Consider the following 21,558-nt stretch of genomic DNA (forward strand, 5'->3'; position numbering starts at 1 on the left):
TTTATTCCAGGTTTTATATTCTATCTTATGCTGTCCGTTTTCTTTTTGGAGAAAAATACAATTTGAGTGTTGGTTGTGAAACAGAAACATGGCAAAGTTGAGTTCTCTTTTCTCACGATTCAAAGGCCACATTCGTCATTTATTTCTTGTGGTCAAGTTTTGTCCACTTCCCTGTTTCCCATCAGAAGGTTTAGTACTCTTAACGTTCGAGATGATTTATTATACAGTATATACATGACAAGTATGATCATGGACAGTTTAACTTTAGACTATCTTCTCATTGTGTTTGAAACCAGAATAATTCTTTGTTCGATCACTGAATTTCAGCTGGTACAATCTTGCTCTATCACGTTTTGTTCCCCCAAAAGTCACAACAAAGAGCTTTACATCTACGATGGTCGTTTTCCTCCCTCTGCTGTGCAAAATAATGCTCACAAGATTCTGTAGCCAGTCAGGCTTCACTAGAAGTATAAGGTGGCAAGAAAATATTCAAGTACAGTACAAGTACCTCAAACATGTAGTTTGTCACATTCCTCACAGTTTTAGTTAATCTGACATCTACTGACAAAGAGCCACTTCTCAAAAACACCTAGAAAGAAAAATAATGAAAGCAGAGAGGACAGTGAGAGATTGAAATGTCCCAAACAAGGTGAAAGCAAACCGGGCAGATGTTTCAATAATACTATTTTAACAGTGGACCTCCTTAAAGACAACTGCATTGTGAGAGAGCAGCGAAACTAATCAGTTTATCTTTTACTTGCGGCTCCTTGTTTTTCCCCCGGCTGTGAACTTCCTCCAGCTTCTCTGGGGGAAACGACGACAGCTGCTGCCTGTTCAGTAACAGCTACCTTAATTGTACGATGGCACTGTTTCCAACGCAGAGACTCGAGTTTGAACGCATGAAACAGTTTGGTGTGGGCGCAGCCGAGCATGAAACACTTCGAACTGGCGACGTTTTAATTGGCCCGGCCCCCTGGGGGATGGAAGTGTGTTATTGAGTTGGTGGGTGCTGATTCCATGCAGTCAGCCGGTGCACAAGATTGCAGGACACCAAAGTCCTCAGTTCTCTCTGTTTTTGGAGCTGCTAGTGCAAACTACTGATTTCACCTTCATCTCTGAAGCTCAAAATAGCTGCCACAGATACAATTTGTCTCCAGAGAATGTGATTGTGCTTCAGGATCACTGCTACTTCTCAGGAATGGAAAACCTCACGGTAAGCAAAGTTTTATTCAGGCGGGTTTGTCAAATTTGTCATTCTGTAGATTTGAGTTTTTAAAAAAAATGTTTTAATGAGGTTCCCTCTGAAGCTCCTGTGCTCCAGGCATCAATTCAACAGCTCAATTTCATCACACAGTTACATATTTTATGAATGAAATTTGTTTTGAACGATATCTCAAAATGCCTCTAGTCTTGTTCATTTGTCGAATGTGCCACTTTTTTTTTACTTTTATTGTACGGCTTTAAATTTTTCTTGCGAAACCACAACATTTGGTCCAGGCTTTAGTTTTCTCTTATGAAATTAAACTGGTAGATAACCTTTTCTCGCTGATATCTGACATTAATTACATGAAATAAACGTGTGAGAGGACATCTAATACTGCTGTTGACTGTCCTGCCCTGTCCCGCAGCCCGAACAATGGCGCGAGATCATGAACAAGAAGATGCAGTTCCCGCCGGGGCTCATCAGTGCTATTCAGGAGGGCAAAATAGAGCTGCTGTCTGGACTGTTGAAGACCGGCGACGGCATCATCCGCCAGCTGGATGAGTCTGAGGATCGCCAGTGGAGGGAGGCCCTGAACCTGTCCATCCGCCTGGGCAACGAGAGCTGCATGGACGCCCTCCTGCAGGGGATCAAGTTTGACTTCCGGCAGATTCACGAGGCCCTGCTGGTCGCTGTAGACACCAACCAGCCCCGAGTGGTGAAGCGCCTGCTGGACCGCCTGGACCAGGAGAAAGGCAACAAGATGGACGTGCGCTCCTTTTCTCAGGCCATCTTTGACCACTCTATTGACAACTCCCAGTTTGCCCCTGGTGTGACTCCTCTGACGTTAGCCTGCCAGAAAGACCTGTATGATATAGTGAGCATGCTCACCAAAAAAGGTCACATCATCCCGTGGCCACACAAGATATCCTGTACCTGTCTGGAGTGTCGTAACGGCCGGCAGTACGACCTTCTGAAGTTCTCTTTGTCTCGCATCAACACCTATCGTGGCATCGCCAGCCGTGCCTACCTGTCCGTCACCTCTGACGATGCCATGCTCAGAGCTTTCAGTCTCAGCAGAGAGCTCCGTAAGCTCTCACAAAAAGAGCCGGAGTTCAAGGTCTGGTGAGATTCCTACGTATCCCCGCTTGCTGTTCATGTTCTGCGTTGTTCCTTGTTGACTCTGCTGTGGCGCCTCTCTTCCTGCAGCCTCAGTATCTGGGCCTGGAGGAGCTCTGTCAGGAGTTTGCCGTTGAGTTGCTGGGCATGTGTCGCAACCAGAGCGAGGTGACCACCATCCTGAACAGCTGTGGAGACGAGAGCCAGGACTCCTTAGAGGAGCAGGCCTTTGAGGAGGGGATCCCCAACCTGTCACGTCTGCGGCTTGCTGTCAACTACAACCAGAAGCAGGTGACTGGATGCAGCAACTACTGCCAAGTAAACAGAGGCATACTCTTGATGTATGGTTTGTCTCTCCCTCTGTGTGTTTTTGTGCAGTTTGTGGCCCACCCAATCTGCCAGCAGGTGCTGTCATCTATCTGGTGTGGGAACCTGTCAGGCTGGAGAGGCAGCAGGACGGCCTGGAAGCTGTTGGTCTCTGTGGGGATCTTTTTCACCATGCCCTTTCTCTGCCTCATCTACTGGCTCGCACCAAAGTCAAAGGTCACACCAAACGAAACTGCTGTGGACGTAGAGAGGGGTGTAATGAGAGGCATTCTATAAAGAAAATAGGAGGAACCAACTTGTGTCTTGGCCCTGACAGGTCGTCCCTCATCTTTTGTGTTTTCACCAGGTGGGGAAGACCCTCAAGACTCCTGTGATCAAGTTTCTCCTCCACTCTGCCTCCTATCTGTGGTTTCTCATCACGTTACTTGGAGAATCAATAACAATGGAGCTGTATCGAGGCATATTTGCTTCCCGGAAGCAGAACATCCTGCACAGCTCCTTCCACATGGTGTGGGTGGTCGGTGGGTTCCCTCTCTCTTTCTGACTCACCTCCACAATGTTCAAATAGAAAACTCCATGTTTATACCCTGCTGTGCCGTGTAGGATTCTTCTGGTTTGAGTGTAAGGAAGTGTGGATCGAGGGGTTGCGGTCTTACTTCCGGGACTGGTGGAACTGCTTGGATGTGATGGTGCTTAGCATGTACCTGGCGTCCTTTGCGTTACGTGTGCTCATACTGCTCAAAGGCTACTTCCTCTGCCTTGATCATAATGGCACAGCGGACTGTACCTACTTCACTCAGACTGGTGAGGAAATGATCAGATCATTCAAACGGAATAGTTGCCTGTGGTCTCAAAAGTACTCAACGGGTTTGGTTGTGTAAAAAATGTGCCGCAGAGCGCCACGAGTGGCATCAGGAGGACCCCCAGCTGATTGCCGAGGTGCTGTTTGCAGTGACCAGTATGTTGAGCTTCACACGGCTGGCGTACATCCTGCCAGCACATGAGTCTCTGGGGACTCTGCAGATCTCCATAGGGAAGATGATTGATGACATGATGAGGTAAGAGCACTTTTCATCTGGCCTCCGGTGTTATCATTCACAGCACATGATGGAGCCAATGACACATGTTTTTCTTTTTCAGATTTATGTTTATATTGATGATCATTGGTACAGCCTTCCTCTGTGGCATCAACAACGTCTATGTTCCTTATGTCATCTCTCCACATCTTGGCAGGTAAGAGTGTGTAATCTGCTGGAAATAAGAATATACGTATGTGACACCGTTGGTAGGAAATAAAAAGGTACGAATACAGCCTCATGTGCTCTGCTGCAGGTTTAATGAGACGTTCCACTTCTTATTCTGGACCATGTTTGGCGTGGCCAACCAGGAGTACGTGGACATGAGGCAGTATGTGTTGGCAGAGTTTGTCGGAAGGGTTTTGTACGGCATCTTCACGCTCGTCATCGTCATCGTCTTGCTCAATATGCTTATTGCCATGATCACCAACTCCTTTCAGAAAATTGAGGTAAAGAGATATTTTTATGTCGTGACTGCAACAAAACAAAAAGTAGAAACCAAAGACTGGAACTGGCATCTCAACATCTGTATTTCAGGACGATGCAGATGTTGAGTGGAAATTTGCCAGATCAAAGCTGTACCTCAGTTACTTCAGAGAGGGCCTCACCATTCCTGTACCCTTCAACATCATCCCTTCACCCAAAGCTGTTTTTTATATCTTAAAGTAAGCTCTAAAAAAAAAAAACTGAACTTACAAAACCACATTGCGTCCCCATATTTTTATTTATTCATTTGTAATAATTGTGTTCTAGGGGTATCTTTAGAAAAATCTGCTGCTGCTGCTCTTGTAATTCTGAGAAGAAATATCCCGCTTTAGACTCTATGGTAAGTGTGTGTTTAATAGTCACATGCAAGAGAAATCTTTGACATACTTTGTACTGAAATGTGTGATGTTCTGTGTTTTAAGACCAATGGTAAGGAATCTGAAAACAGCCAGTTGCCTTACCGCCAGCAAGTGATCAGAGCTCTGGTGCAACGCTACATTGAATCAGCACGCAGGGAGTTCGAGGAGACCAAGAGGAAAGGTAAGCTGGACTTAACAGTCGTTCAGTAATGCGTCGGAAGTCTTGTTTGCTCACACGTAAGGAGCATGCACGCTGTATTGTGATCGGAGTGTTCTCTTCCTTCAGATATCGGTAATCGGATCACTTTGCTGACCAAAGCGGTCAAAAGGATGCACAGTGATATGAAAGTGGTCCACCAGGTTTTGGTAGATGATGGACACACTACAAGCGACGCCTTGACCACGGATGGCTCCTCCTTTTTGGGGAAATACATCAATGGTGCCAAGAACAATTTCATAGGTTTTAATAGCAGATCAGATGACAAAAAGTCATCACTTAAAGTGGCAGTGCACCAGGGTGTTGACTCAGATCCAAAACAAGAGTCAGACGCACAACAGAATCAGGTGAGCGAAGGTAAGGCTGAGCGATCAAAGCAGGTAACACACTGTGATGTGCTGAAAATGGAGGAAGGCAGAGCTCAACTGGAGCCAGGGGATGAGAAAGAAACTAAGAAAAAAGAGCAGGTGGAAGCAGACAAAAATGAAGTGAACGAGGGAGCGGTGGCAGGGAGAAGTTTTAATCATGGAGAAGAAAAGCAAAACGCAGAGGCCCCACAGGATGAGGCAGAAAAAAGAAGCGAGGGAGAGACACTCACAGCGGGGAAGGTACGTGGAAAACAAACGGACACGACCTCCCAGTCAGCTGAGAGCCTCAAAGTCAACGTTGAAAAGGCAGACGCAACGAGAGTAGTAAAAACGTTCAAAGACATTGAGCTGCAAGAAATAAAAGTGGAGGCAACATGGATGAAGGGGAGGAAATGCGAGCATGATGGAGTAGAGAAGTCTGGTTTCAGGGAGAACGACCCAAAGCCTGGAGCCAAGAAAACGATTCCCTCGCCAACAGGCAGCAGCAGCTCCAAGGACACAGGCTTTGGTTCCCAAGAAGGGGAGGGATCGATCGACGGGACGCTAGTGAGACCGTCGCCGTAGTGATGTCCCATTTAGTGACTTTATTAGCGTTTGGCTCTTTGGTAACATTATCCAATATCTGATGAGAGGTACATTTTCACATATAGTCCTTCAAATAACCTGTAAAACAGCACATTTGTATACTTTGGATTAAACAGACATGTTGTGCTAATTCATTCATTTTAGAGTTGCAGGTAGTTGGATTTTGTTGGACAGACAGTTTAGCTTTTTCCCTGATCCCAGTTGAGCTAAGCTAAGCTAATTAGATGCCAGCTGTAGCTTCATATTTACTGAACACACGAAAGGAGGATCGATCTTCTCACCAAGCTTAATGCCACAATGCAAAAAAGGATATTTTCCAAAATATTGAACAATTCCTGTAATTAAATCATTCATTCATCGATCTATTCGGCTACCAATTTGATTTTTTTATTTTCAGAATGAATGTTCTCAAATGTACTATTGTGCTGAGATCATGGTGTTACGAATCTTCTTATCACATAGTAAAATTTGAAATAAAAATACAGTGCCTATAAACCACTAATTGGGTTAAAATGGCACAATAATAAATAAAAGATGCTGTTGGGCTTTGGGAATACCTCTAAGAGGCTTTTTTGTGTCTCTTCGTGTTGCACTCGCCTACCAATTTTCATATATGTAGGTTCACTGTAGGGCTCAAGTTTAACAAATTTATAGGGCCATTGTGTTTTTTGTGCCCGTGTTCCTCACTTTCATCTTTCAAACTTCACTCTTAATGACAAACAGCCTCTGTGGGTCAGTCTGGTTTCTCTTAGCATTCGAATATCAGCAGAAAGTAGCCTTGTGTTCAATGAAGTGTTTGCATAACAGTTACTTTGTAACACAATTAAACACTTCGAATCACATTTATGTCTGTTTCTGTATTGAATGAACGTAGTGTAGAACATTAACTGTATGAGCTTATGAAGTAATGCTGATTTAGTGTTTCTTGTCAGTAGGCGGCAGACTAACCACCTGCTAGTGTGACAGTTCAGGTGTCAGCTTGCTTCACACATACTGCTCCCATGAGGTCGCGTGCATGAACACACCAGTTCATTAATTCTTCACCTGCAGCATCATCCGTCCCAAGACGCATCCAGAAAAACACCTCGGCGTGGAGCCCTTTGTTGCACTTTTGCGTGAATGAAGTCGTCACCATTTTCCTTTCCTGATCTGCCTGCTTCACCACAGACACACTTTGTCATTTGACAGAAAAGCCTTCAAGATCTATGAATTCACGCCTCGCTAGCCAATCACGATCTCCATACTGACAGAGGCTCCTTAGTGGCAGAAAAGCCTCTCGCTTCCAACTAAACATTTAGAAAGGACAGCATACTATTTTCTCTCTGGACGCAAATATTTAACCTCTGTTGATGTACTCGTAAATTACAATTCTTGCCTCAATAAATGCAGCCTTAATATGAATAATAACAGTACATGCTCAGGTTCTCAGCAATAATGAAAGCTTCACATGCTCTTGAAAATAGTGTAATAATAAAGAGATGTACATTATGACCATTGTACAAGTTTAATTCCCCACACACCTAAAATACAAAGTTCATTGATATGACACAAGGGAAAATATTAATATTAAATATTAATTAGTCTGAGCCTATTCTATACAGCAATGCACATTTCATGATTTAAAAACCCAACATTAAATAAACATCAAAGATGTGTGACTTGATGACAGTGGCAAATGTAAAACCCTCATTCCAACATCGTATACAAAAAAAAGAAGCTGGTGTTTTCTCACATATATCATTAAAGGGGAAGCTAGTGGATAAGGGGAAGTGAGCTCATCTGAGGGAGCCAGACTTAGGACTCTTAGGAACCACACGTTAGGCAATCGTCTTTGTTCGCGAGGGAACACACTATGGCAGCAGCGTTACTCTCTTTGGTCTCCTCGGTCTTGGTTGACTGGGTGTCCTTTAATTTCTCCTTGTTGAGGGTGAACTGGATGGGATTGGCAGCCGGCTTCGTCCGCAGGTAGTACATGCCGGTTTTTAGTCCCTGCAGAGAAGAGAAGAGCGCCATTAGGACATAGTTTCTCGTCACTATGAAACAGCATCTACCAAGCCTGTCGTCCCTCAGTCCTAACTTACCATCTTCCAACCGTAGAAGTGCATGCTGGTCAGTTTGCCATAGCTAGGCTCGGCAATATGGATGTTTAGGGACTGGCTCTGGTCAATGTAGGCGCCACGGTCTGCTGCCATCTTGAGGACAGTCTTCTGGGAGATTTCCCACACAGTTTTATACAACTGCTTCAGTTCATCAGGGATCTTTTCAATATCCTGTGGAGTGTGGCCAAGTCAAACGTTTCAGATGTGTGGAATAAACAGAAATGGAATATAATAATCATTATTATGTTTTCATCAGTGTATGATCATCTGAAACTTAGAATTGTGTTTTTGTTATCTAAGAAAAAGCGATTTCTATGTTTTTTCATCGCTTACTGTTTCTACAGAAGCCCAAAATGGACAAACTTAATTTGAGTTACTTAATTTGAGCATCGATTGGCCTCGACATTACTGGTGTGTTTTTATTAATTATTTTATTGTTTTGGGGTCATTTCTTATCAGCTGCAGCGCTCTTCTCCTCTACTCTCTCTGTGGGGCTTAGCTCCTCCAACTACACACACAAGTACACACACAACGCGTCAAAAAGCAAAGAACAGAGCATTGATAAAAGTAGCCCCAAGTAGAAATAAATATTCTGAAGATACCCATCTGTACTTGAAGGCCACCATAGTTCTCCAACACACTTGGAAATTGCAGGAAGCTGAGGGTGTTTAGTTGGTTGCAATGTGCAACTCACCACTATTGGCCACTAAATCTTACACACTGTTCCTTTAAGTGTGATCCTTTACCTGGATAGACCCGTTCTGAGCAATCAGCTGGTTCTTCATTTCGTCACTCCACAGTCCTCGTTCTGTGAGGTCCTTCAGCAGGTGAGGATTTACAATCTATCGAAGATGCAGAAAAGATACTGAAAAACATTTCCATTTACGGACACACAACTTTGAAGACGTAAAGAAGAGAGTGCATTAAGTGCTGACCTGAAACTCTCCCGAGAGCACCCTGCGGGTGTAGATGTTGCTAGTGTAGGCCTCAATGGACTCGTTGTTTCCCAGGATCTGGGCGGTGGAAGCTGTGGGCATTGGGGCCAAGAGCAAACTGTTCCTCACACCATGCCTTACGACACGCAGAAGGAAGCAGGGATGAGCCACAATCTCCACATACAGTGCCGTAGATCTACCAACAAGGAAGACATTCAGGAAGACCTACTTGGCAATTTTCCCTTTCAGTGTTTCCCAGTCCCAGAGATCTGTTGGGGTTTTATCCCACATGTCGTACTGAAGGATCTGGAAAACAAAATGAGTTGGAAACTGCGCCCAAACTACTCCACCGTATCCCAGGATGGATTCAAGACATTGTGAAAACCACTCACCCCCTTGCTGAAAGGAGAGCCAGCGTAGGTTTCGTAAGGACCGAGCTCCGCGGCCAGCGCGCAGCTGGCCTCCAGGGCAGCGTAGTAAATGGTCTCAAAGATCTGAATGTTGAGCAACTGGGCCTCTGGGCTTTCAAAGGGATAACGCATGAGGATGAAGGCATCAGCCAGGCCCTGCACACCGATTCCAATCGGCCTGTGACGCTTGTTCGACCGCTCAGCCTGTAAAGCAGGACAGAGGAGCCATTTGTTAACAGAGCATGTAAGACCTGGACGCTTGGTAGAGAAGCAACACTTGATAAAAGACCATACCTCAATCACTGGGTAATAGTTGATGTCAATAATCTTGTTCAGGTTCTTGACAATGACTGTGGTGACAGATGCAAGCTTTTTGAAGTCAAAGGTCCTTTTTGGGGTGACGTACATGTTGAGGGCAATCGATGCCAGATTACACACTGCAACCTGAGTTGAAGGAAGAACAAAAGAAATGAGCACTAAGCGAATAACGTAACGGGTAATGTCAATATTGCAGAAACAACAAAGTCTGCCGTCGCTCACCTCATCTTTGCTTGTGTACTCGACGATCTCTGTGCACAAATTGCTGGATTTTATGGTGCCCAGATTCTGCTGGTTGCTCTTCCTGTTGCAGGCGTCCTTGTAGAGCATGTATGGTGTACCGGTTTCTATCTGAGACTCAATGATGGAGTGCCACACCTGCTGAGCCTTCACCACACGCTTAGCCCTTCCCTCCTTCTCATACCTGAGGACAAACCGGACACATGGACAGGTTAGTTAGCGCTAAGAAGTGAGCTGTTGGTTAAAATCAGAGTTTGATGTGCCGGTCTTACCGAGTGTAAAGCTGCTCGAATTCCTCTCCCCAGCATTCCTCTAACCCTGGACAATCACTGGGACACATTAGAGACCAATCCTACAAGAGCAGGAGTGGAACAATGAGACATCGCCCTTGTAATGCTCAAGATTTTGCAGGAGCTTCAAACTACCACACCCACCAGAAAACATACAATGGACTACAGAACATAAAGCTTAGTTCCAACTGTAACCGATGTGAGTCAGGGAGGCTATTTCCTCAGCTACTCACCTGATTGCTCTCCACTCGTTTCATAAACAGGTCAGGGATCCACATGCCGAAGAACAGGTCTCTGGCTCTCTGTTCCTCTTTCCCAGTGTTCTTCTTCAACTCTAAGAAGTCAAACACATCGAAGTGCCACGGCTCCAGGTACACAGCGAAGGCCCCGGGTCTCTGAACGAGCAAACACAGAGAGCGAGGCGATTAAACGTACTACCAACGCCACGCTCTGTTCCACTGTATGTTGCAAATCTCTACCTTGTTGCCACCCTGGTCCACGTAGCGTGCTGTATTGTTGTAGACACGAAGCATCGGAACCAGCCCATTGGAATTGCCATTAGTCTGAAAAATAAAAACAGAATCACTGTAAGCAATACAAAAACAACAACAAAGACAAAGCTCCAAATCTGCCTGATTTGAATCCCTGTGGTGTGCATTTAACTCACCCCAGCAATATAGCTGCCTGTTGCTCTGATACAGCTAATGGACAATCCAATGCCTCCAGCTGTCTTGGAGATGAGGGCACACTGCTTCAGTGTGTCATAAATACCTTCGATGCTGTCCTCTTTCATGGTGAGCAAGAAACAACTGCAAAAACACGCATTAGATGAGGGAGGGGGGAAAAAGAACGCATCACAAATTTGGTCGACTTGGCTGAAGTTACCTTGACAGCTGTGGCCTGTTGGTACCGGCATTGAACAGAGTAGGTGAGGCATGGGTGAACCACTTCTCTGACAGCAGGTTGTAGGTTTCAATGGCTGCATCAATGTCACCTTGATGAATCCCGACAGCCACTCTCATTAGCATGTGCTGGGGCCTCTCAGCAACTACAGAAGAATAAAAAGAGATTTAGCGAATAAACAATTACAAATATCCCCCCAAAAACACTGCACCCATGAACACGCTTCTCAAGAAGCTAAAGGAAAATAAACTCTCACCTTTGCCGTTAATCTTCAACAAATACGACCGCTCAATAGTCTATTAGAGCAAAAGAGGAGAAATTAGATTTATGATTCAAGAATCGGGTCGAGACGTTGAATGCAACATTTAAAAAAGTTACCTTGAAGCCAAAAAAGTTGTAGGAGAAGTCTCTGTCGTAAATGATGGCTGAGTTGAGGCGCTGCAGAAGATAGAGGGTATCTTATGTTACAAAATTAACATCAAAATAAAAAAAACAAAATACCATAGCAAATGTGACTTACACCCTTGTTTTCCAGGACAACGTCATACATCTCTTTAGAGATCATAGGCGAGGGGTGTTTATTTAAGGGGTTGACATAGTTGTAAAGGTCTTCCATCACATCTACAAAAGCAAAGAGGAAAAGAGAGTATCCAATATCAGTACCTGTAATGTAAACACTTTAACAATGTACAATCAATCATGTCAGGGTTTTCTCATAAAGCGGGAAACTCCATACCACAATGTGCAGCATCATTAATATTGTAAGATGGCTAAATGAATATATAGTGCATTAATGGTGTTATTTTTGTATCTTATTTAACATGCAAAGTCATATTTATAAACAGATTCATCACATACACAAAAATCCCACCTCTGGCAATAAAGCAGCAATTTTTTTATGGTAACTTGGTACTTGTCCTCACCACTGAATACTTTCTTGGTTTCTTTGTGGAGATTAGAAACGGCAATGCGTGCAGCCAGAAGTGCATAGTCAGGATGTTTGGTGGTGAGCGTGGCAGCCGTCTCTGCTGCCAGCGTGTCCAACTCCACAGTGGTGACCCCGCTGTACAGACCCTGGATCACCTTCATTGTAATCTGGGTCTGCAGAAACAGAGATGGGGAATGTCCATGTAGAATATCACTGAATCAGAGTGGCAACAACAGTGTCACTCATTTACTTAACTTGTTTTTTTTTGTGAGTGTGTATATATATATATATATAAAATTTTATTTTTATATTGACGGTAACTAGTGGTTTGAACTCACAGGGTCCACAAAGTCAGAGTTGAGTCCATAGCAAAGCTTTTGAATGCGGGATGTGATTTTATCAAAAGTAACTCCCTCCTGGCGTCCATCTGAAATAAAAAATAAAAACGTTATTTGTCATTATGTAAATTTATTCAGTCAAATTCTGAGACAATTTCTTCGGCTAGATGATGAAAATAAAGCTCAAGAAATATCCGTGATATTATATGGATTCCCTCTCCTGATCAATTATCTCAGATGAAGCGCGCTCAACACTTCTCTAACCAGTTATTATTAACACAACCGTGCAACTCCGCGCCAATACTAGATATGTCAACAACATCATAATAACGCTCCACTGACACATTCATTACAGAGGAAAGTTGTCAAAGCTTTTACTACTTAAAAAAAGAGGGGGAGGGGGATTAAACATTAAAAGCTAGAGAGCAATGAAAGTGATTTATAAAGTCTCGGGTGTGACAGTGTCGATTATATTTTTATAAAAACGTTATTAAAAATAAAGGCAAGCGAACACTCTGCAACGTAAGAAAGTTAAATTGTCATCTTTTGTCCTCTCACAACTCAAGTCTTTGTTTGGTGTCTGGACGGAAACGCACCACACAAAGAAACATAAAACAGCTTTTAACCTGACAGAAACTGAGCTGAAGAAAAACTTGCATGTCTCTTTTAAGTATCAGCATGTATCGCATCTTAAATACATTTTAAGATTTTATAGGACCTTAACATCCCCGCCATTGGAACAATGCATTTACTCGACAGTATTTGCAAGAAAGTTAAACTACTAAAAAAGCCAAGCTACTGTACCTCGCTTAATGACATGCATGTTGGCAACAAAGCAGCTGGTTTCCTCACACAGCAGTTGTTCGCGGTAGATTCTCAGCCTCCGAACAAATACAACAACTGTGGTACAGAGTTGTTACAGCAGGCTATTACACTGAAGACAACCGGCTGACACGGTTAAATCTTAAACTGAGGGCGCCAAAGACCCACAAGCCAGTTACACTGCATTGTGTCAGCGGCTCAGCCAATCAGAGGAGACTCGGGCTTTTGAACCAATCACGTCACAATTTTACGTCTTCCGGTGACAGTTTCCCGGCAAATATGGCGGGATATTGGATATTTCAAAACATTGATGTCATGTAAGCAGGTTTGCTTAATATGTGCTGTGTGTTGCAATATACAAATATCTAACAACCACATATGATTGTCACTTAAATTGTATTTTACCAAGTGTCTATTGTGTGCACTGCTGCTGTAATCTTGCAATTTCCCCACTGTGGGACTAATAAAGGATTATTATATATTTTATCTAAACAAGGTGTGACTCACGTTCATGTGTATTTCTCCATTTACCTGATTATGACACTACATGATTATTACACTATTACATTTTAAAATGCTATCAATACTCAGCATTATAAGGAACATGGCAAGACTATACAACATGTGTGTAATATTCCATGAAGGTTTGAAAGCAGTACACCTGCTGTTACAGACATTACAGCTACAACCATCATTTTTGCAGCACTTCCTACCTGCAGCATTCAAGAAACATAAAACTAAAATACAAATGACATGACACAATAAACAGTAAATATGACAATGAGTAGTATACTGTACTGATATTGATGTTCATTGATTTAACCCCCTCACGAGTATACAGTTTGATCAATTAAAGCTCTGTCTAAATCCTTTTTTTCATTTATTTTTTTAGATTGTGTATGACTATCCAACAGTAAGTGCAACTTTGCAAGTTATAGCTTGACTAGACACAAACACAGAAAGTGATTTCCGAGTTTTATTTTGAAGAAACAGAACCCAAAGCAGACCGGATGTGACCCTCTTAGGTTTGCTGCTAATGCTAATGGCCCGGAACGGTAAAGCAGCACTCCGAAGATGGCCGGGGTGTTCGAGGTGGAGGTTGATGGTGTAGAGCACAACCATGGAAATCAACATCACGACCATGGACGACAGCATCAAGATGAACCGCACCAGGTAAGAGCAATGGGCTACAGCGAGGTACTGCGACCGATGGCGGTGACTGAAAACTGGAGTTCCAGCTGTCAAGCCGGGACTTTGTGTTTGCTAGCTGACGTTATTCCCGGGTTTAGCCCAATATAAGCAGATAGCCACTGTTTAGCTGTCAACCAAACCGAGCTGTGGGGTCGAGATGTGCATGTGTGGTCCATTGTAACGAACTGATGGTACATTGCTCGACTTAACAGCAGCAAAAGCGAGAAACGCCCCGAGAGCGTCAGCTGTCAGCTAGCTAGCAGGCTAACGTGAAAACCATGCAATTTAGCTTCGTTGCTTTAATCTGGTCAAATCAGCTAAATGCTGTTTGGAAATACAGGTAGCGTTTATTTCATCTTTTCCACACTTGTACATTGACCGCTACGTTTAGAAGTGAACTCTACTGTTATGTAGCGCCCTCTTTGCTCATATCACTACTAATGATTGACATGGCAGAGTGATTCCGTAAAACGTGCATTCTTCTTTACTTAGTATGGCTTCGGACGTAAATACCCAGCATGCAAGTCGGGTCAACAGTGGGCACAACGGATGCCCCGAGGGGAACAAATATACAATAAACAATAGGAGAACAATACACAACATCTACAAATACAGTCGATGTGGCTGACCCGGGTCAAAGGTTACACGGTGCCATGTCTGGGCCAAGAGGTGTATCGGTGTCAAGCCACGGCCAGCAAGCAAACCACTTCATGCGGGATTTCAATCTTCTAGTCAAACCAAACCTGGATGATAAACTGAGGTCAGAGCAGGAGCTCACAGGCGACAGGAGACGCCACCAAGTGAACTAAAACGAGTTCAAAGTGTTGACAGTCGGTCATGAGTAGTTGTAACTAGTTGCCTTATGTGCAACAGAGGCATGCATGGCTGGCGTTACAGCAGGCTGACAAATTACACATCAGATCCTACTGTTTCGTTCACTTGTAATTTAAGTGTAAAGGTTTGAATGGAATTATGTAACTGTTGAACCTAATGTGCCTTAAGGGTCTGCTTTATTCCCTCTTGTTGTGTGAAGGGGTCAGCGGGCCTAAAAGTAAGACAAATGTGTTCATCCGGTGAATAAAAAAAGGGCAAATTATGACTTAAATAAGCCACCTGTTAGTGTAACTACCGACAGTCTACATTCATGTGCATTTTTTTTGTCAGATAAGAAGATTTTATCCCAAGAGAACATTGCATGAGTTATTGCTGGCAGTTGTTAATTTTATTCAGGTTAAAGTACCTGAACAAGCCCAGTGACTTGGGAGGGACTGAAATGCTAAATACACATGGCGAGATTTGATCATTTAATGATTGGTAAATATAGATATTGGGAGGGTTGGGAATTGGAAGGATTGTGTGCACCCAGCTTTGACACGCATTCATCTTGTGTTGCTGCTCATATTTGAAATGTTTCAATTCAAATAGTTATTTCATATACTGTGTAATTGGTATGCATTGTAAGGAATAGCGGTTAAAAGAAGACTGAGTGAGAGGTGGTGGTTGTTTTTAAATGAGGTTTAACGTGTACACTCTGTCAACAGTATTGGTCCTTAATTTGTCTATTTCCTTTCATTAGTTTGATGTGTCCAAGCTTTCACCAGAAGAGAAGTGGAGGTTAGTATCTTTGCCACACTTTTAATGGATGATGCATTTATTTTTGTAATATATTTATATTATGATGATTCCCTCTCTGAGAAATTCAGTTTTTGCACTTTGGTGCACAGTAACATTTGCAGACATTTTAATGTGTTAGTACAAAAGTTTTTTTGGGAAAGAAAATAACTATATTAATTCTAATCGAGAACCTTTTAGACAAGTATTGACATGTTTCAACAAGTTCACTGTCATTTCCATAAGGGGACACTAACGCACAGAGCTGTGCAATTCGTCTTTAAGGGCACACCCATCTTGCAAAAAAACAAAAACATACGCCACCTAGATACATAATAGTAGTTGAGTATGTTCTTCTTTCTCCGCAGGGTGGAGCATGCAGAAATGCATGCCAAACACAAAGGTCATGAGGCCATGCACGCAGAGATGGTGCTGATCCTCATAGTCACACTTGTCGTTGCCCAGCTAGTCCTTGTGCAATGGAAACAGAGACATCCAAAGTCATACAATGTAAGACACACAATCCACTTGGTTAAAATTTGTATGTAAAGTTTGGAAATGCCATTGTGTGAAGACGCATCATTAAGGGGGAATAACATAACTTTCACTAGTCTGCATTTTAAAATGTCCTGTTCATGAGTTAACACATGGTTTATCGTATAAAGGGATATCAATACTAATTTCCTAATTTAAGCACAAGTATGGTATTTTCCTTCTTGTCCCAATTTATCTAAATATGTAATGTTAAGTGCCTCTGTTTTTATGATTACACAATGCCTGATGCAGGTACATTTTTCTCCCTAATGTACATTGAAATAATGGTTTGTGTTTATTACAGAGTTTTGAGCCTTTTTTTAATTACCCCAAATATTTTTTATTTACTCAAAATATTTGGCAGTACCACCGCAACCCATAAGATGGTGCTCTGAAGCCCATCAATGTTGTGATGTTGAACAGCTGTTCTAACATGTATGCTCTGCTGTCTTGTAGTTGGTGACTCTGTTCCAGATGTGGGTAGTTCCTCTCTACTTTACTACCAAACTGCACTGGTGGAGGTTCCTGACCACATGGTTTATCTTCTCCGTCATCACAGCATACATCTCTTTCCGTGCCACTCGTAAGCCACTTGCCTGCACCACACCGAGGTATAACCATCCTTGACACAAAATCCAATTGCTGTAAATGAAGAGGTCTCCTCTCCTTTACTGTGGATTGAACTGTCCATAACATATTCTAACCTAAAACATAGTCCTTTTCTTTGGTGGCTGTAGGTTGGTGTATAAGTGGTTCCTCCTTCTCTACAAGATCAGCTATGCCACAGGAATAGTTGGCTATAGTGTCGTCATGTTTACACTTTTTGGTATAAACCTAATATTCAGGTATGTATTGTTGATTCCATATTATTCCAGTGATGCTAAATGACCCAAAACAAACATTTCGGTGGATATTGACTTACACCATTAAAAATATAACCCGTCAAAACTGCAGGCTTGCCATTTTAGGATGTAAAAAGTTCAGTATTATTTTATTTTGTGTGTTCAGTTTATTACATTTGGTGTCTGTAAAGTGTGTGGCGCTGCTACTTTGACAACAAATTTTCCCTTGGGGCTTAATAAAGTACATATCTGTCTATGTATCTATCTATCTAACATCCACCAGTTATCTGAATCCTAGGTGCTGTACTCGTTTTATTCTTTATTTAAAGTATTGTCTTTTTTAAGCACGACAGCACAACTATGATCCAGCCCCCACCAGGGTTATAGAATTTGACTAAAAAGAACAAATGATACTCTGACTGCCGGCTTCATGATGTACGCATATCTAACATTGGTGTAAATACATTGTCACTGTAAAATGCTATCATTCTCAATGATATGCAAACATGCGTAGTTATCACAGAAACTTCCCTTTTAGACAAGGAAATGACAAATGTCTCTTTTCTCTGTTCCGAGTGGTCAGAGGAATTAGAAATAGCTTTATGTTTTCTGCTGACACAGGAAGTGTGAAAGCAAGTCAAGGTCCTAATATGGTAGTCCTCTCACTAAAGCCTCTGAATGAACACAATGCTGTTTGTGGCTACTGGGCAGAACCTTCAACAAAAGCTTTTCTAGTTAAATTAGTTGAGTGAAGCTGCAACTTCTAACTGTTTACAAACTGATTCTTTATTGACAGTTTTCAATCTAAATGAGAGCTACATATGCACAATTTTTAATTGTTGTTATTTAGCACCCTTTTCCCGATCATAATACAAAATAGACGAACAGGAAAGTCCCTAAATGCATCATATGCAATGTCCAACAATTTTACACCTAGAAATGCCACCTACCTTGAATATTTCCTTAGGTATTTTGATTATTATTTGATTTCATTATACAAAGAGGATTTTTTTTAAAAAGCTTTTGTATGCACAGACAAATATGTAGAAATTGTGTTTTGGTAAACAAAAGCTATTTTATCTTTACGCCAACATATTCATATTTAAAGCAAATGTTTTCCAGAAAGTAATTTGAACTGCACACTGTAAATATAAGAAAGACATTTATGTTTTATGGACAAAGTAAAAGTAAAAGTTGTTGTTGAACATCACCTGAGGCAGGATTCCTTCATATGGTGCCTCTTCTGTCCAGGATAAAACCAGAGGATGCAATGGACTTTGGCGTTTCACTCCTATTCTACGGTCTGTACTACGGGATTCTGGGACGGGACTTTGCAGAGATGTGTGCAGACTTCATGGCTTCAACTGTTGGGGTAAATTGACAGATTGCAGACACTGTTTATTTGGAGGTAACTGCTGAAAGATAAAATGCAATTTAGAATTTTATCCCTTTTTTTTTCAGTACTACAGTGCATCTGGCATGCCAACCAAGCACCTCTCTGACAACATCTGTGCTGTGTGCGGTCAGCCCATCCTTGTAGATGTCAGTGAGGAGGGGATCATAGAGAACACGTACAGATTATCCTGCAACCACGTGTATCCTTTCCTGTGAGAAAAACGTATTTTTATGATACTACATACAAATAAATCAGTGAAGGAGAAGTTGAGCTGGATGATGGAGTATTTCGCATCTATAAAATGCATAGTCATAATAGGTATATTTACGAACTGTATTGTGTACTCAATTAGCTGCTTAAAGGGGAATAGGCAGTTATCTAATTTGACCTTTATGTCAGACTGTTGATGTTATGAGAGCCTGTTCATCTGAATTTATATTACTTCCTCCATGACAAGCTTCTGCTGGGCTTCTTCACTGTGAATAACATGCAACTGTTTACAGATTAGCAGAGAGAATGTCATGCTGCGAGACAATTACAGAGCCTAAATCATATATCAGCAGGTTAATTATAAGTGGCTGATCTGCCAATTAAAGGCAGATAGGAAAAAAAAACATTTCAGTAGATTATTGTAAGCCGTAGTTTGGCAATTAATTTACATATTTAAGTTTGATGTGATATCTGATATTTTTCTGTCAAATATGTAATATTTGATCTGATATTTTGATATTAAAATCAAACAATTATAATGCACTACTGTTTTTTACGTCCCTGAAAAAAATTAAATAGATAGCTAGATAACGTTCTGTCCTTATAAGGTACTAATATGATTGTTTTCTTTTTTACATTTTTGCTGAGATCAAACAAGTAAACCGATCCAAGGATCATGGCTATGTGATGACTGGCTACAATATTAATACGTTTTTATTATTCAAATGTGCCAATATTCAAAACGTCAAAACGATGACATTTTGGCCAGTATTTAAACTGATGCTCTACAAAACGGTGCCGAGCCTTAACTCACCATCCAGGTTCCATGAGTTTTGCATAAGAGGGTGGTGTATCGTCGGAAAGAAGCAGATGTGCCCGTACTGCAAAGAGAAGGTGGATCTGAAGAGGATGTTCAGCAACCCGTATCCTTTTCATCTGTTTTTATTGTTCCTGTGCAGCATTATTTCACTGTTTGTCTGGATGATTCCTGACTTATTGTTTTAATTTTCGAAATCACATAAAGTAATGTGCATGTATAGACTGGAAAGAGGATGAAGGGAAACAATGTGGGAGTAGGTCCAAATTTAAATTGGGCATTTTTACAGACGACAGCCAGTCAGTATTCAGGAAACCCAGTCATGCCAAGTTACAGGAGAAAGACATATTTCTTGTAACAGTGGGGGGGATTTTCACCAGAAAGTGGAGTTTTTAGGCAGGTCATTGTAGAAACGAGATGTGAAGCATTTATAGGTTGTAGACTGAGTTCCTGTTCCTTTTTGTGACTCAGACACTTTAGACAACTGTGCAACTCTTTATAATAAATATAATGCCCAAAAACTGAAAGTGGTTTCTACCTCCTCTTGGTAATGTGCCATCAGTTAGTTGTTGTTGTTGTTATTATTATTATTATTATTAATAATAATAATATTTTGGTACCCATTTATTAATCAGTATTGATTGCTGTTTTGTATTCCTTAACCCATTTTGTTTTAGTTGGGAGAGGCCACATGTCATGTATGGACAGCTTTTAGACTGGCTTCGGTACTTGGTGGCCTGGCAGCCGGTCATCATTGGATGTGTGCAAGGCATCAACTACGTCCTGGGTCTGGAGTGACCTGCGACTGTCAGAAAATGGACACACCCCATACGGCGATGATATACACTGGCTCTAAAGACTGAGGGCCTAACATTGAACTAAAATACAAATTAAAAGTGTGTATACTTTTTGTATATATTTATAGGCACATACTGTCTGTATTTACAATTTATTTGAATTTAATTGGTAACCTGAAATTTGGATGTCTTGTCAATTTCCCAGGATTTGCGTCACACAGCGTTGAACCTTGATGATTGGTTTGTGCAACTGATGGCCTAGTAAAGCGATTCTAAAATTCATTAGAGAGGTGCTTTTTACTGAATAAAGTCTTACGTGTTTGTTAATTCTTAGTTCCAGGATCAGGCTAGAGTTTTTCATCCTCATGTCTGATGACTCACATGGGTAATAAAGATTGAATGGAAATCAACATACGTAATTGCTCCCTGGGCCTCCAAAGTCCACAGATGGAAGACCTTTTGCTGCTGCGTATTTGATGTAATCACTTTTATGAACTCAAGTGACATCATTGACAGTTCCCTACGTGCAGCCAGTCGTGCGTCATGTGACGGGAGGAACCGTCATCGTGGGGCAGGAAGAGCTACTTTTAGTGAACCAGGAGTCCTCATGCAGTAGTTGATGATGGAACTGGGTGTTACAGGATTTCAAAATGTCCTCACTGAGAAAACGTATTTACGTTGCTCTTTGACTCTTGTACAATATCTCAGTCACTGTTTCTGAGTGGAGGAATGCCACTGTCTTCCAAACAACTCTTCTGTTTTCATTCACACAATTCACTATTTGTACTTACATTTTAGGTCCACAAAAAAAACCTCACCTGTGGTTGTATCTTGCCATATAGATAGTTGTGGGTTTTTGGTGCCAGCTATTTTCTTTGGAACTACTTTCTACAAAAGAAAGGATTCCTGTAAAACGTTTGTGTTCTGCAGATTATTCTAGACGTCTGGACCGTTGCTGTTTTTTAATTGGAATCTTTTTAAATTGACCACGAGTAACTAAATTTAAGTCACCTTAGTTGTATTGGGGTTGCACAAATCTCAGATGTCCTAAAGCCTGGGCTACCAAAACCCAAACTATCCGCACTGGCTAAATACAACTAGAGGTAAGTGAAAACAAATATAGATTTTGTTATTAAATA

General features: G+C 41.8%; 3 protein-coding genes across 4 annotated transcripts; 2 read left to right on the forward strand and 1 right to left on the reverse strand.

Moving 5' to 3' along the window:
* The first annotated feature begins 1,159 nt into the window (after positions 1-1,159).
* LOC137802876 (short transient receptor potential channel 2-like) lies at positions 1,160-5,919 on the forward strand. Its single transcript, XM_068601040.1, has 13 exons — positions 1,160-1,213; positions 1,629-2,321; positions 2,411-2,611; positions 2,699-2,863; positions 2,994-3,168; positions 3,251-3,451; positions 3,543-3,705; positions 3,788-3,880; positions 3,980-4,172; positions 4,261-4,388; positions 4,477-4,549; positions 4,632-4,749; positions 4,855-5,919. Exons 1-13 carry the CDS (start codon positions 1,199-1,201, stop codon positions 5,715-5,717), a joined length of 3,081 nt encoding a protein of 1,026 aa, XP_068457141.1. The 5' UTR covers positions 1,160-1,198; the 3' UTR covers positions 5,718-5,919.
* A 1,335-nt stretch (positions 5,920-7,254) lies between these two features.
* LOC137802183 (ribonucleoside-diphosphate reductase large subunit-like) lies at positions 7,255-18,489 on the reverse strand. 2 transcript variants are annotated; one of them, XM_068599827.1, is made up of 19 exons: positions 18,411-18,489; positions 12,200-12,288; positions 11,857-12,034; positions 11,454-11,554; positions 11,312-11,371; positions 11,190-11,229; positions 10,916-11,078; positions 10,698-10,839; positions 10,510-10,593; positions 10,264-10,425; positions 10,013-10,092; positions 9,723-9,924; positions 9,477-9,626; positions 9,165-9,386; positions 9,002-9,078; positions 8,773-8,908; positions 8,584-8,679; positions 7,820-8,008; positions 7,255-7,727 (listed from the first exon to the last, which is right to left on the reverse strand). In XM_068599827.1, the coding sequence occupies exons 3-19, from the start codon at positions 12,020-12,022 to the stop codon at positions 7,542-7,544; spliced, it is 2,256 nt and encodes a 751-aa protein (XP_068455928.1). In that variant the 5' UTR covers positions 12,023-12,034; positions 12,200-12,288; positions 18,411-18,489; the 3' UTR covers positions 7,255-7,541. The 2 variants fall into 2 exon arrangements, with proteins under 2 accessions (XP_068455928.1, XP_068455927.1); XM_068599826.1 differs by lacking the exon at positions 18,411-18,489 and adding an exon at positions 13,004-13,141.
* On the forward strand, positions 14,046-20,829 carry rnf121 (ring finger protein 121). Its single transcript, XM_068599829.1, has 9 exons — positions 14,046-14,194; positions 15,789-15,826; positions 16,192-16,333; positions 16,814-16,968; positions 17,095-17,202; positions 18,451-18,571; positions 18,661-18,794; positions 19,627-19,728; positions 20,300-20,829. Exons 1-9 carry the CDS (start codon positions 14,096-14,098, stop codon positions 20,418-20,420), a joined length of 1,020 nt encoding a protein of 339 aa, XP_068455930.1. The 5' UTR covers positions 14,046-14,095; the 3' UTR covers positions 20,421-20,829.
* The last annotated feature ends 729 nt before the right edge of the window (positions 20,830-21,558 follow it).

This window comes from Clinocottus analis, unplaced genomic scaffold (genome assembly GCF_023055335.1).
Source record: "Clinocottus analis isolate CAN_PGR_092001 unplaced genomic scaffold, fCliAna1.0.p SCAF_5, whole genome shotgun sequence".
Classification (NCBI taxonomy): domain Eukaryota; kingdom Metazoa; phylum Chordata; class Actinopteri; order Perciformes; family Cottidae; genus Clinocottus; species Clinocottus analis.

What these genes read in the sequence shown, in the direction of transcription:
- rnf121 (XM_068599829.1), top strand. Translation starts at nt 14,096, where the DNA reads ATGGCCGGGGTGTTCGAGGTGGAGGTTGATGGTGTAGAGCACAACCAT. An exon ending in ATCAAGATGAACCGCACCAG is followed by an intron (nt 14,195 to 15,788) that starts GTAAGAGCAATG and finishes TCCTTTCATTAG; the next exon opens with TTTGATGTGTCCAAGCTTTC. An exon ending in AAGAGGATGTTCAGCAACCC is followed by an intron (nt 19,729 to 20,299) that starts GTATCCTTTTCA and finishes ATTTTGTTTTAG; the next exon opens with TTGGGAGAGGCCACATGTCA.
- LOC137802183 (XM_068599826.1), bottom strand. An exon ending in AACCAAGAAAGTATTCAGTG is followed by an intron (nt 11,555 to 11,856) that starts GTGAGGACAAGT and finishes TTGCTTTTGTAG; the next exon opens with ATGTGATGGAAGACCTTTAC. An exon ending in AACAGGCCACAGCTGTCAAG is followed by an intron (nt 10,840 to 10,915) that starts GTAACTTCAGCC and finishes GTGTTTTTGCAG; the next exon opens with TTGTTTCTTGCTCACCATGA.
- LOC137802876 (XM_068601040.1), top strand. An exon ending in TCAACTACAACCAGAAGCAG is followed by an intron (nt 2,612 to 2,698) that starts GTGACTGGATGC and finishes GTTTTTGTGCAG; the next exon opens with TTTGTGGCCCACCCAATCTG. An exon ending in ATCCCGCTTTAGACTCTATG is followed by an intron (nt 4,550 to 4,631) that starts GTAAGTGTGTGT and finishes CTGTGTTTTAAG; the next exon opens with ACCAATGGTAAGGAATCTGA.